The 19,330-nt window shown below is 44.8% G+C and overlaps 1 protein-coding gene across 2 annotated transcripts in view; it reads left to right on the top strand.

Annotated features, from left to right (window-relative positions):
- Positions 1–19,330, top strand: part of CREB3L2 (cAMP responsive element binding protein 3 like 2) — a 109,356-nt gene that overhangs the window by 41,959 nt on the left and 48,067 nt on the right. For both annotated transcript variants that reach the window (XM_084809472.1, XM_084809473.1), the window contains exon 2: positions 7,995–8,211. In XM_084809472.1, the coding sequence (XP_084665598.1) occupies positions 7,995–8,211 (217 nt within the window). The remainder of the gene's footprint in view (positions 1–7,994; positions 8,212–19,330) is intronic.

Genomic DNA, 19,330 nt, shown 5'->3' with positions numbered 1-19,330 from the left:
GCCTTACCTAACATGGTGCCAGGATTCTTGGCCATTGGCCATACTAGCTTGGGCTGATGGTAGTTGAACTCCAAAACATCTGGAGGGCTCTCTTTGAAGGGCTGTCCAGTCCAAGTCTGGATTAAAGATAAACGGTGGTATCCAGTGTTAGTCCAACTTAGAGTAGACCCATTGAAATGAATGAGACTTGAGTTAGTCACGACTAACTTCAGTCTCATTCATTTTGCTAGGTCTACTCCAGTGTCATTCATTTCAATAGCTCTACTATACATAGGACTAACATTGGCTACTACTCAGAAAACCATCACAATGGAGAGCAGGGGCCTTGAAGTTGCTCATCCAGAGGAAGTGCCTGGACAGCAGACTGAGTGGCAAGCACACAGGTCACTTGGCCTCAGTCTTCCCACCATGGTGAGATTGATATAGTGTATTCCTGCTTATTATTTCAAAACGTGCATATGCAAATGTTATGCAAATCGGTGTCTTCTTTGTCCTCAGGTTTTGGTGGTTCTGTAATTGGCCATCCTAATTACAGGTACCAAAAATGGCACAGGCATCATGGCTTTGCAGTGCTTCTTGGGACAGGAGAGCCTGTGGACCTGGTATGGCAATAATTCAGCCCTGTCCCACACTGCACTATGGCCTGCTCCCCAGTTCAGTAGGCTACAGACAAACCACAACGAGGCATGAAGGCTTGCAAATGTATTGCAGTTCATACTACACTGGCACCGCCTAATTACAATAGAACGTGACTTGTGGCCTATTTGCCAAAAAGGTTGGTCCCACTGGTTTAGAGTTTGTCTGAAATACCTGCAGAAAAAACTGTTTTTATTGCAAACAACCAGGGTAGTTATAGATCATGCTTCGTATTCTACACAACTTTATAAATGGCCGGTAATTATTTTTTTGGGGGAAATATTAATTAGCACTTTTCCTGAGGTAGGATAGAGTAGGTGAGGTTCATCTCCCCACGCCTGCTTGGCTAGTTCACCATGCCAGGCAGGCTGGTATCACATTGGCTTTTCTTTTCTTATAAAACAGCTTGTGTGATGCTCTGAACTGCTCTTAGGATTTTGTGTGGCGAAATCATGAGTTGAGGGTTAACTGAAGTTTGGCCCTGGTGTACTCCAGAGGGATTCTTGCAATAAGTCATAAAAGGCTATTTATGCCAAAGGCAGGCTCAAAGAAAGGAATGTTTTGTCTGAAAGGCATGGTATGTGGCTGGACAGATGGAGCTGTTGCTGGAGGTCTCCAGCTGGTACACAGCCAAGGTGTACTTTCTAAGGTTTCTTTCCCCCCCCCCTTTAATTTCTAGCTTTTCCAAGGGTTGGAATTCCTTTTTCTGCATGGTTATAAGTCAATGGGATTGGGTGTGTGGGAGGCAAAATTCAATATAGTTTTTGTAAGTCTCCAATTGTAGCTAATTAAGCAGAATATCATCTATTGAGAGGGCTTCTGCCCTGAAAGGCAGCCAATAATTTTTTTTTTTAAATAAATAAATCTATTTTTCCTATGCATACTGAACTGGTACTGTATGTATGTATGTATGTATTATTTATTACACTTGTTTATTACACTTATATCCTGCCTTTTTTCCTCCATAAGGAACCGAAGGTGGTGTACATAATCCTCCTCTCCATTTTAGCCTCACAACAACAACTCTGTGAGGTAGGTTAGGTTGAAAGTCTGTGACTGGCCCAAAGTCACCCAGGAGCTTCCATGGCCGAGTGGTGACTAGAACCCGGATCTCCCGACTCCCAGTCCAGCACTCTAGCCGCTACACCACACCAGCTCTCTTTATTAGAAAAAAGAGTGTATTTGAGTGTACTGTCTAACACAGCCTTCTGTGTTATGGGGCCCTCCGGATGTTTTAGACTACAACTCCCAGGATTCCTGACCACTGGCCATGTTGGCTGGGGCTGTTGGGAGCTGAGGTCCAAACATCTAGAGAGCACAAGGGTGGGGAAGGCTGCTGTAATACAGGGCCAGTGTCAAAGGTAGGCATCTTTGGGTATCTGCCAAGGGGCCACACCCCAGCAGGGCCCACTGACAAGGGCCCACTGGAGTTGCTCATCCTTTTCACCATTGCAACCTACTTGTTCACCTGCCTCTCACTCTGGCCCAGACACTGGTGGTGGTGGTGGTGGTGGTAAGGAGGAGGAGTAGATGCCATTGTCTACTTGCTCACTGGTTCTCTGCCTGTAAAGCAAGCAGCCATGATGAGAGAGAGGATGAAGAGCAAGAGTAGCTGGCGACAACAGTGGTGAGAAGGCAGACTCACTGAGGGAAGGGGCCCATGGAGGGTGTCTTGCCCACATACTCTCAAAGCCTGGAGCCGGCACTGCTCTAATGTGAACTTATTTGTACATGTTCCTTGTTCTTCGCTCGTCCCCACTCCTTCCCAAAGCTCTTCTGCTTTGCCATGCCTCTCTGCAGAAATGGATCAGATCATCAGCTCAGCCACTGGCAGCCAGAGACCGTTCTTCCTGCCTGACCTCTCTTATGAGATTAAGGCAACTCAGCTGATTGCTGTCAGAGGCGTTGCCACCAAATCCCTTAGAGTGCTTTCAGTATAGACTGGGGTTTTTTCTCGGGTAGAGCTAGGTCAGGGTTTTTTGGAGTTGGCAATCCCCGTCTCGATTTGACCTGGACTTTAACTCTGGTTTTGTGTAAATTGTGACTTGAGGTGACCGAGACCTTCATGCTGGGGCATTAAAGCAACACCAGAGTTTGCTTAGTGCTGTCACCTTTTATGTCACTTTCAAGCTGGACATCGGGGCACCTACCACTCTCTTAACTTGTTCTTAGAAGAACTTGCACCTAGCTGGCTTGTTGCCTCACTTTAGTTGATGGGCGCGTGTGTGTAGGCGTGTTTCTATGTAGTCCCTTCCTCTCTGGAACACACTAAAGGTGTTCACAGGGTCTACTTTGTTTTTTGCCAGAACCTCAAGATCCAAGTAAAAAATAGTGGCTCAAGGGCCAGACATACAGTTGGAATTAATGAACAGGGTGCTCCTCAGCACTGGAATTTATGTTCAGTACCAGAACTGAACTCACACTTCTTTCATCCACAAACCCGCTCCTCTGTTCCTCCCAAGCATTCATAATTTCAGTGGCCCAATTGGGGGTGGAAGAGCTGTTTTCATCTGGAGTCTGAAACCCTTGTCATTCTCCTGCAAATTACCCAGAGATCCTGATCTACCTTCTGCCTGTTCCTGGGATATACTAAGGGAACAGGTGCTGTATCAATGACATAGGTAACATTGGAAAGTATGCTCTCTGTATGATCAACCAAAGAGGCTTCATCCCAGGCCTCTCCTGATCCGAGAAGTTCAGCCAATGGTGGGACATGCAGGAGGGAGTTTTCAGGAGTGGCTCTCTAAACTCAAACAATCCACCAAAGAGGTCTGACTCTGTTGTTCTCCCTGAAAAGCATTCAGATGCCACTGTAAGGCGTTGTTAAGTTGATGTTTAAGGGTTTTTTCTAATCTGATAACTGGTTTTTGAAAGTCTGGACTTATTAGAGCTGTTCTTGTATTGATCCTGTTCCTATTAGATATCCACAGATGTCTCCTAATAATACCCATGTTTTAAATTGGTATTATATTTGATATTATGTGTTCTTTCACTGATCTTGCATTATCAGCTGCTTGAAACAGACTGTTAGAAAAGGGGCACAGACGTCTGTAAAAATAAATAAACGAAGGTTTCCTGATTCTCCTGCCATTAATTTAGCAGCACAGATGTCACAGCATAACTGTGCTGGGTGCCACATGGGAAGTTTGTTGGTGTGAAGCGGTGCCTTGTGTGCTTGCACCAATTTCAGCCATCCCAGCAAATCCTTGGAGCTACTGTAACTTCACATTGCAACAGTGTGGAGGGCATTTCACACAGCTTCCTGTGCAGAACACAGGGGTGGTGAACTTGTCTCCCTCCAGATGTTGTTGGACTCTAACCCCCACAAGCCTCAGCCAGGGATGGTGGGTGTTGTAGTGCAGCAACATCTGGAGGGCCACAGATTTAGAATCCCTGATGGAACGGCAGCTGTGAGTTTTGATTTGGGGCAGTTATGATGCTGCTGAACTATCCTATGAATCGGATATGTCCGCAAATGAAGGAGGTTGCAGTGTGATCCTGTAGGCCAGTGAGATGTGTGCTCATGTGCTGCAGCAGAAATCTCTAGGAACCTAAATTCTGCTGCTGGGCAAGTGATATATGCCTATTCAGAGCAGCTATTCCTGTTACTGGTAGTCCCATCAAATATTATTTTCCCACTAAGTCACAGAGAGGCAGAGGTACTGATGCTGCTTTCTTCCAGTGTGTTGAGTTGGGTGGGTGGGGGTGGGGAGACCATGGATAGGACACAAGCCTGTCCTTCAGTCCTGGTGCTGCTGTCATCTACTCCTCTGTTGCATTTTGTCCCCCCCCCCAGCCTCTGTCTGATCTTTTGCTGGCAGCTTTCTCTGGAGCTCTGCACACCTGTCTTTCAGCTCTACATTATTGCTGCAGATCTCATTTGTGTACAGTCTTTCAACATCTCTCCCCACTTGTGCCCTCTGTGTGTGCTATGCCACCCGAGGTTTCCCTACCAGTGTAGCCCCCCCTCCAAGTATAGATTACTTACAATTCTATGAGCGCCAGTTTATAAAATGAGCATAAAGGCAAGAGTTCTACTTGATCCAAATAATGGTGCTTTAGACTAAACTAAGCAAAAAACAAAACAAAACCCAAACCTATCTTGTTTCCGGCCTCAAGGTACTGATAAAATATACTTTTCAGTAAAGGGGGAAACAACAAGAGCTAAGTGGAAGGGAAAGTAAATGCACAAGTAAATGCACAAATGCATTCATCCTTACTGCTGGTCGGGGCAAGGATTTTGTTGATACACAAAATGTGACATGTTGTTCTGGAATATCTGAAAGGTTGCTTCTGAGTGCATGTGCTGTGTGGGTTGCCCCTTTCTGGTTTGTTTTCAGTATAAACCAGCCTTCCCCACCCTGGTGCCCTCCAGATGTCTTGGACTGCAACTGCCATAATTCCCAGCCAGCATGGCCATTGGCCATGGCAGTTGCAACCCAACACATCTGGAGAGTTGGGGAAGCTCTGTATGAAATAAGCTGCTCTAGGCCATTGTGCCAGGCATGTTTCCTTTATGGGGCACTCAGCTAAGAAAAACCTGGCAAAGCAAGTTTTCCCCTACAGCTGAAGATCTGAACATCCACCCTCCTGCCGCTTGGAGAGCATAAGCCCTGTGATTCAGAGTACATATGTGCAGGATGTGGTGCTTTGACAGCACATCCTGTGGGATTTTGCATCGCTCGTTTGGGTGAAATATGCTCATTCATTCATTTTGACTCTCCTCTGAATTTTTTTTTTTTTGCGACATCAGAATTTGGTTCATAATATTGCTGTGGATTTTGCTCTTTTGTGTGCGTGTGTGTGGGGGAGTGGGGTTGGTGTGAGTTAGCCTGTGGGCTTTTCTGTTTGTCTTTGGCAATCTATGCAACCACTGTTTCATTTTTAAAAGGGCCAGATAATAATAGAATCACAGAATTTAATAGTAACTTGGAAGGGACCTTAGAGGTCATTTAGTCCAACTTCCCCACCCTGTTCAGTGCAGAAATTTTGGAAGTACCATATCCTTGATAGATGGCCATCCAGCCTCTGCTTAAAAGGCTTTGGTGAAGGAGAACACCGAGGCAGTTTGTTCCACCGTTGATCAGCTCTTACCATTAGGAATTTCCTCCTAATGTTTTGCTGAAATCTGCTTCCTTGCAATTTCCATCCATTAGTTCTAGTCCTGCCCTCTGGAACAACAGAAAACAAGTCTGTTCCATCTTCTGTTTTTCTTGTGGAAAGCCAGGGCAGTGCACACACAATGATTTTTAACTACAGACTGGAATATTGGAATGCGTAGTTTTCTGGTAGCTGGGGCAAACTTGCAAACTACTATGTTGTCAGCATATAGTTTGTCTTTGAAGGTTCTGTATGTGGAACTGTCTATGCCCCATTCACACATGAATGTTTTTAATCCTTATAAACTGCCTAGAGAGCTTTAGCTATTGGGTGGTGTAGAAATGTAATAAAGAATAATAATGTTGCAGTCATAGAGTGGTGAACATGCATGTGTGAGCATGAAGTGAACAGTAACCAAGTTTAGAGAACTAAAGTGTATACATGCATGTATGAACCCGCCCAGCGTATACAGGTTGAAATGATCACCACAAGGTTCAGCACATAGTGAAACGGTGAAGGGATTTCTTCTGTTTGCAAGTTAACCCATGTTTACTGCATCACTCCAGACCTGCCCAACATAGCAGGGTAAATGTCTGAAGTGAACAGAGTGAGCGGAGATGGGTGCATTCTCTCTCCCCAAAATACCAGAACTGTGGCTGATCCAGTTAAATAGCCCATAGGTTCAGAACTGACAAAGAGGAAGTTCTTCACTTTGTTGTTGTTCAGTCGTGTCCGACTCTTTGTGACCCCATGGACCACAGCACACCAGGCCTTCCTGTCCTGCACTCTCTTCTGGAGCATGTTCAAGTTCATATTCATTGCATCGGTGATGCTATCTAGCCATCTCATCCTCTGCCGTCCCCTTCTCCTTTTGCCTTCAATCTTTCCCAGCATCAGGGTCTTTTCCAGGGTGTTTTCTCTTCACATTAGGTGGCCAAAATATTTGAGCTTCAGCTTCAGTATCTGTCCTTCCAATGAGCAGTCAGGGTTGATTTCCTTTAGGATTGACTGATTTGACCTCCTTGCAGTCCAGGGGACTCGTAAGAGTCTTCTTCAGCACCACAGTTCGAAAGCATCAATTCTTCAGCGCTCAGCCTTCCTTCTAGTCCAGCTCTCACAGCCATATGTTGCTACTGGGAAAATTCTTCACTTAGCATCCAATAAATGTCTGGATCTAATTGCCATAAGAGGTGGCATTTGACCACTGCATACAGTGACTTCGAAGCAAGATGGATTTATGAAACCCCATTTGCATGCTCAAAGCGCATAGACTTGAATGTGCGCATGGGGGGAGCAGGATATTAGTGGCTAGGCCCTCTGACCTATTTTTATTGGGTTTGGAGTGTGAACTGTATGTGCAGCTGGAACTCTGCAAAAGAGGCCCCAGTATATAGTTCATAAGTGCACTTCTCCCTGCATGCATTCACCCCATGTGATTTCATTTGGACAGTGCTGGCCCAAGGCATTTTTCTGTATGAGGCAAAGGTCAATATGTCTGCCCTTACTGCACCTGAGAGCGGCAGGGTAGCTCTGCATGGCACACATACATCCCTGTCTTGATACATCTTGCCACCCCTCCCTGCTTACTCACAATCTGCTGCCTGAGGCAGCCGCTTCACTCTGCCAAGTGGTAGGGCTGGCCCTGACATTGAATTTGTGAAGAGAGCTGTCGGACATGGGTACCAATAGATATTAATCTAAGCTGCTAAGAATGGAGATTTGAAGCTGAGGGAGTATAAGTCTGGTATTTATTTATTTATTTATTTATTTACTGTTTATATTTCTATATTGCCTTCAAAGAGCTCAAGGTGGCATATATGTCTGCCCGTACCACCCCATTTTATCCTCTCAACAATCTTGTGAGGTTGGTTGGGCTGACTGGTTCCAGGTCACCCAGTAAGCTTCACGGCTGGTGACCACATGCCGGGGACAAACAGCAGGGGATTATTTATGCTGTGCTTATGAGTTTCCTGGCTGGGAGGGCAGGTGTCTGATCCTCCAAGGCAATTCTTATGTTCATAAATGGGTCGAGCTGTGAGAGCAAGCACATGGTGAAACAAGTACAGCTTCTTTATTCTGCCAATATCCACACAACCCTTATTCTCATTGTGCCAGTTTGGTTACATGAATGGGGCGCCAGTTTTCGGAGAAATGTACATGAAACGACCGCCCAAGATTTTGCACTGAAGGACTATGGGACCAAAACTGTTCAGAAAATTTAAAATCCTACTTAATCCCCCCTCCCCTCTTTCTTGCAGCCCTTCACAGAACTCCTCGATGATTTTTCCCAGGATGTTTTGGGGCAGCTCTTGAACGACCCCTTCCTGTCTGACAAAAATGAGATGATGCAAGTGGAGCTGTCACCGGCTTCTCCAGCACCCCTAATTCAAGCAGAGCACAGCTACTCACTTTGTGGAGACTCTCGGCCCCAGTCCCCGCTAACGCACATTTCAGCAGATGACAATTTCAACGAAGGTAAAAAGGATGAAGTGGATTTTGCTGTTGGGTTTCTGTGAGTAGGATGATTGCCATGAGTTGCCTTGAGGCCAGGGTCCCCAATGTGGTTACTAGGATATAGGGGAAATTTCTATTTTAATTAGGGCAGTATGTTGACCAGAAGAGAGTTTCATTACTCTTTTGCATGTATATATAGTAGCCTGGTCATTGTCATCTCTGTCCAGTCTTTGCTGTCCAACGTGGTGCCTGTGAGCATCAATGTGCCTTCAGACACCGATCTTGGTGCCCTCCAGGTGTCCTGCCCCTCCTGATTTTTATTTTATTTAAGTTTTTTAAAATTAAAACTTTTTTTTTTAACTGGGAGGCTAGCTTGGTGCAAGGCGAGGTTCTGCCCTCCAGTGCTATTTTTATTTGGGTTCAAAGGAATGGTTTTTTGACCCAACCTATCCCTTGGGTTAGTTAGTTTTCTTTTAGTCCCACCTGTTTGCCTTCTCGGAATTGAGTGTTTTGTGACTGGCCACGCCTGCCATTTTGTATGAGCACCCACACCACTCCCACAAAACTCTAAATGCACCTACCAACCCCAAAAGGTTGGAGACCATACCTTGAGGCATTATGTGTCTGGAGGCTTGAACCTGACAAAGGACCGTTAATAGCCTGGGATATTCAGTGACAGTGTTTCCATGACAGCTAATTAACAGATCTTCCTTAAGTCTTCTGAAGGGTTAAGAAATACTTAGAAGGAAGTATGTCTTTCTCCCCCTTCTCACTCCTAGATGGCTATGATATAATATACATGTGGAAAAAGTGGTTTTTGAGAAAAGACTGAGTCAGACTAAGACACAGCTGAGTTTGTGTTCTGCAAGCAAACAGTATTTTGGCGTGCTGGCCACCTCTGAAGATCTTATATGGGGCAGTGGATTTGGCTGACTGCTGGAATGTTCAAGCTGTGCCTCCACTTATGTTCTCCTGTATGCTTGTTTGTTGTTTATTCGTTCAGTCGCTTCCGACTCTTCGTGACTTCATGGACCAGCCCATGCCAGAGCTTCCTGTCGGCCGTCGCCACCCCCAGCTTCCCCAAGGTCGAGTCTGTCACCTCCAGAATATCATCCATCCATCTTGCCCTTGGTCGGCCCCTCTTCCTTTTGCCTTCCACTTTCCCTAGCATCGGCATCTTCTCCAGGGTATCCTGTCTTCTCATTACGTGGCCAAAGTACTTCAGTTTTGCCTTTAATATTCCCTCAAGTGAGCAGTCTGGCTTGGAGTATGGAGTGGTTTGATCTTCTTGCAGTCCAAGGCACTCTCAGAATTTTCCTCCAGCACCACAGTTCAAAAGCATCTATCTTCCTTCGCTCAGCCTTCCTTATGGTCCAGCGCTCGCAGCCATAGGTTACTATGGGGAATACCATTGCTTTAACTATGCGGACCTTTGTTGTCAGTGTGATGTCTCTGCTCTTTACTATTTTATCAAGATTTATCATTGCTCTCCTCCCAAGAAGTAAACGTCTTCTGATTTCCTGGCTGCAGTCAGCATCTGCGGTAATCTTTGCGCCTAGAAATACCAAATCTGTCACTGCCTCCACATTTTCTCCCTCTATTTGCCAGTTATCAATCAAGCTGGTTGCCATAATCTTGTTTTTTTTTTAGGTTTAACTGCAACCCAGCTTTCACACTTTCTTCTTTCACCTTCGTCAGAAGGTTCCTCAGCTCCTCCTCGCTTTCAGCCATCAAAGTGGTATCATCTGCATATCTGAGATTGTTAATGTTTTTTCCAGCGATTTTAACTCCAGCCTTGGCTTCATCAAGCCCAGCACATCGCATGATGTGTTCTGCGTACAGGTTGAATAGGTAGGGTGAGAGTATACAACCCTGCCGTACTCCTTTCCCAATCTTAAACCAGTCTGTTGTTCCATGGTCTGTTCTTACTGTTGCTACTTGGTCGTTGTACAGATTCCTCAGGGGGCAGACAAGATGACTTGGTATCCCCATACCACTAAGAACTTGCCACAATTTGTTATGATCCACACAGTCAAAGGCTTTAGAATAGTCAATAAAACAGAAATAGATGTTTTTCTGAAACTCCCTGGCTTTCTCCATTATCCAGCCGATATTGGCAATTTGGTCTCTAGTTCCTCTGCCTTTTCTAAACCCAGCTTGTACATCTGGCAATTCTCGTTCCATGAAATGCTGGAGTCTACCTTGCAAGATCTTGAGCATTACCTTACTGGCATGTGAAATAAGTGCCACTGTTCGATAGTTTGAACATTCTTTAGTGTTTCCCTTTTTTGGTATGGGGATATAAGTTGATTTTTTCCAATATGATGGCCATTCTTGTGTTTTCCAAATTTGCTGGCATATGGCATGCATCACCTTGACAGCATCATCTTGCAAGATTTTAAACAGTTCAGCTGGGATACCGTTGTCTCCTGCTGCCTTGTTATTAGCAGTGCTTCTTAAGGACCATTCAACCTCACTCTTCAGGATGTCTGGCTCTAACTCACTGACCACACCGTCAAATCTATCCCTGATATTATCCTTCCTATACAGATCGTCTGTATATTCTTGCCACCTTTTCTTGCTCTCTTCTGCTTCTGTTAGGCCCTTGCCATCTTTGTAAACAGACTCAAAAATTGCAAAATACTAGTAAGTCTCCAGTAACCTCCATCCAGAGGAAACGAAACCCTTGCAAGCGCTGTGCCCCAGGAACATCTTCCCACTCAGATACATGAGGATGAATGTAAAAAGGAGGACAAGGATGGAATTAAGAAACATCTAGAATTGCACATTTTGGAGACTGAGGGAAAGGCCATATGGCTCTTTCATCCATTTCTGCATTGCCATTTGTGGATATCGTTGTTTTGTCTCTGTGCCAAATTATTTTTCACGGTGGAAATTTCATGTGTGTGTCCTGCTGTTGAGGATGGTTTAATGGAAGGGTGGGGAACCATTTTCCTGTCGAGCTCCACATTGCCTCAATTGAAACATCTCAGGGTCTGCATTCCAAATGTGGGCAGGGCCAGAGCCAAAATTGGGCAGGGTTTGAAACTAGGCAGAGGTTTGCATGCAATGTTTGGGACACAGGTTCCTCAATGCATATTGAATTGGTGAGCTAACCTGTTTTTAGAAGTTTAAAAAAGCCAGGTCAGCTGGCTGTGTGTGTGTGTGTGTGTGTGTGTGTGTTCGTTCATGACCTGTACAGCTGTCATTGATATCTACTCTGTCTGAAGTGATCATGGGGACGTGGGGGCTGGGGTAGGCTGAGGTGTGCAAATTCACACTCAGTCAAGGTGAAGCCTGAGTTTATTTTTGGCATCCATGGAGCAGTGTGGACACTGTGCTGGGGTCTGCTAAGCAAATGCATTGTGCAATGCAAATTTTAAAAGCCTGTGGGCAAGGACAAGTTGATGAGCTACATAAGGGAGGAGAACACCATGTAACAAGGAAGAAAGGCTGAACAGAAATTTGCAGGGGGTCTGCTAGTTCTATGGCCCTCGTGGGCACCCGTTAATTTGTATGTTAAGTGTGAAACTAGCCATATGTGCTGCCAAAAACCAGTGTAGCTTTATATAATGGCTTTGCTTTAAAAAAAAAATAATAATATGCATGTTCCTAATGGTAACTATCAGTTATTCTCCTTGCCAGGGGTCATAGCTTAGTGGTACAGCTCATGGTTTGCAAGCAGAAGGCCCCAGTTCAGTCTCTAGCATCTCCAGGTAGGGCTAGGATCCAGCATGAAACCCTAGGGAGCAGCTGCCAGTCTGGGCTAGTTGGACCCATAGTCTGGCTCAGTATAGGGCAGCTTCCCATGTTCCTAAGTAGTAATTCATAACTTGTATTCCATTCCTTGAATTAGCGAAAATTCACATGATGTCTATATCTCACACATTTTTACCGTAGGAATATCAGCCTAAAAATGTAAATGAAAAAATGCAAACAGCAAGTATGTAAATCTTATAGTTTGGCCAGGTAGAGAATACAGCATACAGTTCTAGTTGCCTTATCTGGAAAAAAGGACATAACTCTGGACAAAGGTACAGAAAAGGATGGCTGAAATCATCAAGGGCTTGAAGCACCTTTCCTGTGGTTTTTGGGGCTTTTTAAGTTTAGGGGAAGATTACTTCGGATGGCAAGGGGTGTGTGTGGAGGGGGCAGCATGGTAGAGGTTTGTAAAATTATCAACTGTGTGGAGAGAGAGATTTGTTTCCCTCTCCCATAGTACTGGAACTTTGAGTCATCCAGTGAATCTGTCCATAGATTCAGGACTGACGAACACAATGCATAATTAGGTTATGTGATTCCCTGCCACTACTTTCTGGATCGGATCAGATCTGTAACAGTGTGTAGAGACATTCTTAGTGCCTTCCCCTTTCAGTCTGTGGGCCTGCATCTGGTACTGTCAGCGAGCCCCTGAATCCATCTTCAGCTCCTTGAGTTCCTACCCTACAGAGGGAAGAGCCTGGAAACTGGGCTGTGTATCAGCTGCCAGAGGCCAGAAGATTTTACTCCCCACATAACCAATTCATAACTGTATTTTTGTGAGCATTTTATTGTAGGCCCTTCTGGGAGCCAATCTTAGCTGAAAAGCAGGATATATAAATATAATAAGCTTTGGACATCTCCTTCCTGGAGATTCAACAAAGCCTGAACCTGAACATCTTCCATGAGGAGTGCATGGTTTTGTTTTGTTTTTAATTAATTGGCTTTTAGTGGTCAGGACCAGGGAAGGATGAGATAAAATAAGTGTTACCTGCCACAAGCCCTTGGAAAGGGGATGGCTTGAAATAGTTGTTATAGCAAAATGGAACCTCCATGTTAAGAGCCAGTACACCTCTGGATACCAGACACTGGGAACATACAGTAGGGGAATGACATAGCTGCCTTCATGTCTTGTTCGTAACACTCAGAAGTATTGGGCTGGCTACTGTTGGAGAGAGACTGCTAGACTATTAAGATCTTGGGCTGGTATATCCATCAAGACAATTCTTCCCTTTTAAAAAATGTATTATTTAGTTTATTTTTAGGAAGTTTATTTTTATGCCACTCTTTGTCAGCCCTAAAAAGGGCCCCCATGCGGTTTACAATAAAACAATTAAAATATGGTAAAACCGACTGAAATACAATTAAAAACAGGTGCAGTGGGGGAAAGCAACCAAAGCATAATCAACAGAGGAGGTGAAAGTCTTGACAGATTATTTGAAGCTTAAGGGAGAGGGAGCCAACCAGACCTCTCTAGGGAGGGAGTTCCACAATCCCTGGGGGCCACAGTAGAAAAGGCCCTATCTCATTTCGCAGCCAGTCGTGCTTCTGAAAGTGGTGGGACACATTGCAGGGCCTCCGATGTTGAATGCAGTGGGTGGGCAGGATCATACGGCAGGAGGTGGACCTTCAGATATTGTGGTCTCATACCATGTAGGGCATTATTCACAAGCCCCAGTGGTTTAAATTGTGCCTAGAAACTAACTGGAAGCCATGAAAATCAGCATTTTTATAGAGCCATTCTACACATGATTACTCAGAGCTAAGCCTCATTGAGTTCAGTGAGACTTAACTCCCATAAAAGTGTGTTTAGGATCGCAGCCACAATAAACCTGCACCAGCATTTTAGGGAATGCCAAGATATATTAATAATCCTGACATTACAGCTAGAAATAAAGAATAATGGTATGTCTGTAATGAGCATGCAGATACAGAAAATAGACCTTGCCCACACGTCTCGCCCCCGCAACAGCTACACCTGAAAAGCTGTATACAGAGACACATTTCATTGTACTTCATTGTGTGGCTCAAGAACATAAGAGCTGTGCTGGATCACACCAAAAGCCTTTCCAGTGGCCAACCAGATGCCTATGGCAGGGGTGCAGAACTCCCAACCCAGGGGCCAAATCTGGCCCTCTGCGGTTGCCCAGAGGGCCATGCCCCCATCCCCTTTCCCCCACCAATCGCATGGTGGCTTCCTGGCTTATGTGCAGTTTTTTCCCCATTCTAAAAGGTTGAAATGATGCTCCTAAGGCTTCGTTACTGGCAGGAAGAGCTTTAAGCTAAAATATTCTGGCTTTGGGGGGATATTTGCTCTGCCCCCTTTAGTCTTTGGCCCTGCCCACTACTGAAATGCTGCCTCCAAAAACAAATTCGACCCTCTATCTGAAGAGTTTCTGCACTAGTGTGTGCCAAAAATTTCTCCCACATTTCCCCCCCCATTCTCATTCGATTTGATAGAAAAGAAATTGCTTCCGCAAAGAAATTCAAAGAAGGAGAAATTTCAGAGAAATTCTCATGGGTTGGGTTTGGGGTTCTTGTGCTTACCTTACTTAGGAGGTGGCTGAGGAGTGTGCATGAGTGTCGTCTCTGTCATTGTACAGTAATCTCTGTGGCAGCCTGTAGCCTCCTTGACTTCCCGCACTTCAGTTAAAGCCATCATGAGGCAGACATCATGAGGCAATTCCTCCCATGGGGCTTTTTCGGTTCAGAAAGTGCAGGTGGCCTGGGAGGCTGCAGAGCAATGGAAAGATGTGTAATAGAGAGACAAAACACACACAGCACCCTCGGCCACCTCACAGTGATTAGGTAAGCACAAAAAAGAAATTGAGACTTCTGCCTCAAAAAAGCGGAAGCCTCACCACAGTTGATGCTGTCGCCACCTACCGAGGCAGTGCAATAAACCAAAAGCCCTTAGGAAAAAGAAGAAAGCACCTGAGCTACAACCCCTGCCACTAGTGAGCCCCATCTGTGAGAAACTGTTGGAGAATTTCTCCTCCCCTAGAAGAAATTTGGTGAAATTGTCCCCCCACCCCATTTCTCTGCCCACGAATAGGCTGGAGAATTTTGATAGGCCGTTTGTGCACAGCTCTATTCTGCACCCCTGGCCTGTGCGAAACCCACAAGCAGGACATGAGTGCAACAGCATCCTAATGCTCATATTTCCCAGCAACTAGTATTGAGAGGCACACCGACTCTGATCCTGGAGGTAATATACAGCCAACTAGTAGCCACTATCTTCCACTCCGTTTTATTTCGTTCTCTTTTACCTTCATGTGTTTTTAACTATGCAGCCCTTAGCTAGTTTTGCTGTTATACATTCCATTACCATTTTCACACTGTGAGAGTAGGCAGGCTTTCTCAGCATCTGCGTAGTACACCCCCTCCTCCTACCCCACCCGCCTCCCAGGTCTTATGGTGAATCATACATCTGGTGAATCATTAAACACCCCATTTGCCTTCCCAGGAGAAGATGCCTGCAGGCCAGGCCTACTGAGCTGCAGGGGGTGGGGTGGGTGGGAGATGGATGTGGATTTAAATACTGACATATGACCTGTGGGTCTCCCCCCCCCCCCCCGCCCCACTTCCTTCTCCATATACATTCAAGTTCTGTTAAAGGGCAAAATTTCTCTTTAAAAAATAAAAATAAAAACCCCATTGGAAACTGACTCTAGTTCCTATAGCAACAGAGAGTCTAACTGATTTTTCATACAGAAATTAGCTTGCCATATATAAATGATGACAGGCGAATCTTAAATGGGTTAAATGGCTGGGTTTCAGGCAAAGGGAGGCTTGCAAGGCCACTCTGCAACAGCGTTAAGTTTTATGCTTTCCCCTCTGTAGGGTATAGGTCTTGCTTCTGACCCTTTTTAAATGGAGGAATGTCTTCCCCAAGCTGGGACAGTCTTCCCCAAGCTGGTGCCCTCCTGCTGTTTTGGACTTCAACTCCCATCAGCCCCAGCCAGCATGACTAGTAGTCAGAACGCTAGCATAGGCCATTGTCATCCTCAAGAGCAGTAGTATCTAAATAACCTTGTAGAATGGAGACTTGATCCTTTGGCCCCTGTCTCATTTGCCACTTGCTTGCAAAATTATTCATACACATGATGCTGTGCCCGTGTATCTTGTACTTGGAAACCAATTCCTGAGTGCAAGTAGGAACATTTTGAAGTGCCCCGACTCCTGTGCGCTTTCTCTGGGTCATTATGCTCTCCTGATAAGGCTAGAGGAAAGAACCCTGTCGGATTAGACCAAAGGTGCATCTAGACTGGTGTTGTTTCCCACAGTAGCCAGGAAGATGCTTCTGGGCAGTCCCCAAGAAAACATGAAGGCAGAAATCATCCCTTGCTGTTTGCCCCACCGTAAATGGTATTTATTAATTTGAGTGTTTTTATATCCCACCATTCTTCCCTTATGGGAGCACAAGACAGTATACATGGAGTTCCCATGTGGTCTCTCATCCAACCACTGACAAGAGCCAAAGCAGACATTAATTTAAATGTGTGTTGAACAGCTATGTTGTCTTTTCATTTTTACTCTAGAGTAGGTGCAGCCCCCCCCAAATCTGGATTTCAAAACCCCCTACCCCCCCCATCCCCATACTGGGGTCTCAGTTCAGATCGGGCGCCCTGCACCTACTCTAGAGTAAATATGAAAAAATGACATTGCTACTAGACACCCATTTACAGTAATGTCTCTTTTGGCCCTTAGTTTCAGGAAGATGGCTAATGTGTCATGTTTCCTCAGATCATGCTACTGAACATGGAGGTTCCATTTAGTTACCATGCCTAGTTGTCACTGATAGATATAACTTCCAGGAATTTGTCTGGCTCCCTTTTAAAGCTGAGTGGCCACTGCATCATTCTGCAGCAGTGAGTCCCACAAATGAATCCTCGTTAATGCAATAGTACATCTTTTTCTCTCATTTTTGGTCAGGGCCTGGTATAATATGCAGTGAACATATTATACCAGTATTAGATGAGTCCACTGCTAATCATTCCAGGCTAAAGTCAAGGTGCTGCTTTCCTTTAAAAGCAGTAATAACCTGAATGCAAGATATTCAAAGGACTATATGAATATTCAAAGGACTATATGTCCCATATGAATGGACTCCCCATGAGTTGTGAACAGGAAAAGAGTCCTTCTTGTAGATTTTGCCACATCAGAGATGAGGGTGACATCATTTGCCAGGACCAGAGGGGTTTTTTGGTTGTCCCCCCCCTCCCCGCTCCCGCAATTTATGGAATTCTCTCCCAAAAAGGACCCATAAGATCAACTGATTTATTTCAAAAGAATGTATATAATGCCCTTACGAAATTCTTCCAGAGCGGTTTACAAAAACAAGAGAAAATAGAAAAAGGAACAAAATATAATATATTACCATACTACACAATTAAAATTACATTATGTTAAAGCCTGGGAAAATAAAAATGTCTTTGCCTGGCATCAAAAGGATAATAATGTTGGCACCAGGAAAATATGCTTTTCTTTTCTCAGGCTTTTTAACAGATTGTTATTTTAATCATGTAATCTATTACATTTTATTTTGATTACCATGTTTTATCTTGTGTTTGTAATTCCACTGGCTCTTTTCTAGAAGGCAGTGAAAACATGCGGGGGGGGGGGGTTGGTTGGTTAGGCCTTTCAGTTGGGTTATACCTCCTATTCCTACATTTCTTTGATTTGATGGCTTTTATACTTTTAAAACATTGAATTTTACTGTTACCTGCTTTTGGGAAACTGTGGGTCAAAAAGGTTTGACCAGATTTGAAAATCAACAATAAAATAATAGTATAAATCAATCTCCTATATCAGAGAAGAACAAGTGGCCCCCCAGATGTTGTTGGACTGCAACTCCCATCAGGCCTAGTTGACGGAGCCAGTGGTGAGGGATCATGGGAGTTGCAGTCCAACATCTGGAAGGCCAAACATTCCTCATCCTATATGGTTGAGTGTATGCTTTGTAGATGAGCAAACCGGCATAGGTGTCATTCTAATAGTACTGGCACAATGATCTAGTAACCCATGATGAGCGATGGCATGTGCTGGGTGTGTGCGGCTGCCATTTTTAATATGCAGCCTCCAATCAGGATGATTGGGGGTTGCGCCATGTCGTGTGAACGCAGACTTTGTGGGTATTTGAGAGTTGAAACAACCCTTGCAACCCTCATTTAGTAGTAGGTTATGGGGGGTTGTGTAACCCTCAAATAACCCGTGATGGCCAGGTGTGCACAACATGGGGCGATTGGGGGTTGCATATTCATGCACACACACCTGGCATGCACCACATCCCGTCCTGGGATAAATAACGCATGATGAACTGGCTGTGTTGTGCGACCTTGCTCAGTGTAGTGAATGTGGCATGTTCCATGTTCAGTCCCCAGCATCTTTAGGTAGGGATGGGAAAGACTCCTGGCTGAAACCTTAGAGGTCTGCTGCCAGTCAAGTGTAGACAACAATACTGTGCTAGATGGACTTGGTACAAGACAACTTCATATGTCCATATGTTCGGTTGAACATCAGGAAAAACATAGCCACAGCAGTCAGACAGTGGAACTAACTGCCTAGGGAGGTGGTGGGCTCTCCATTGCTGGAGGTATTCCAGCAAAGACTGGACAACCATCTGTCAGGGATACTTTAAACTGGGTTCCTGGACTAGGCAGGGGTTTGGACTCAAGGGCCTAAATGGCTCCTTCCAACTCTATGGTTCTATGATATATCATCTGAACACTGTCAATAACAATAAACCTATTATATGGTGACTTAATTCCCTCTCTCCTGGTGATAATGCCAATGATAGTAATGAAGTACTGTTGCTAAGTTAATGGTAAATCTTTAATAGCTGTTTGTGTTTGTGTTTCTCTGTCATTCAGGACAAGAGTACAGGCAAGTTCCAGAAGTACAAGGAACAGAACTATGAATTATTATGTGTTGTCTTGTGCCACTTCTTTTGACTGCTGAATCTGAGATAGTGGCAAAGCCATATCAAATTTCACAGTAACTTGTCCAGCTGCAGTATAAGAAGTGAGAGTGGTGGACCTGTGTGGGCCTGCACAATCAGTTATTTTGCTTTTGTGGGGAGAGTGGTGGGAGGAATCATGCTCTTGGTGGTAAAGTTTGCTTTGAAAGCCCCACGGATGTAAAGGAAGATGCTTTATAAGGTGCTCAGGTGTTATAATCTGTGGTATGTTGGGCCAGGTGGGTGTACATTCTCCTTCTTTTCTCCTCCTCCCCTTGATACCTTGAGGGCAATGCATTTTTGATTATCCTTGGTCCACATCTGCTACCTTCTGTTCTGTGTATTTTAACCAGAAAACAGTCTTGAGTAGAGTTCTAGGCCTGACACAGCTTGTCTTGTAAGAAATCTCTTCTTGATGCAGGC

The sequence above is a fragment of the Heloderma suspectum genome, chromosome 7 (genome assembly GCF_057233095.1).
Source record: "Heloderma suspectum isolate Gila_16-S chromosome 7, 16-S_ref, whole genome shotgun sequence".
Lineage (NCBI taxonomy): Eukaryota > Metazoa > Chordata > Lepidosauria > Squamata > Helodermatidae > Heloderma > Heloderma suspectum.
This window is presented reverse-complemented; position numbering and strand designations above follow the sequence as displayed.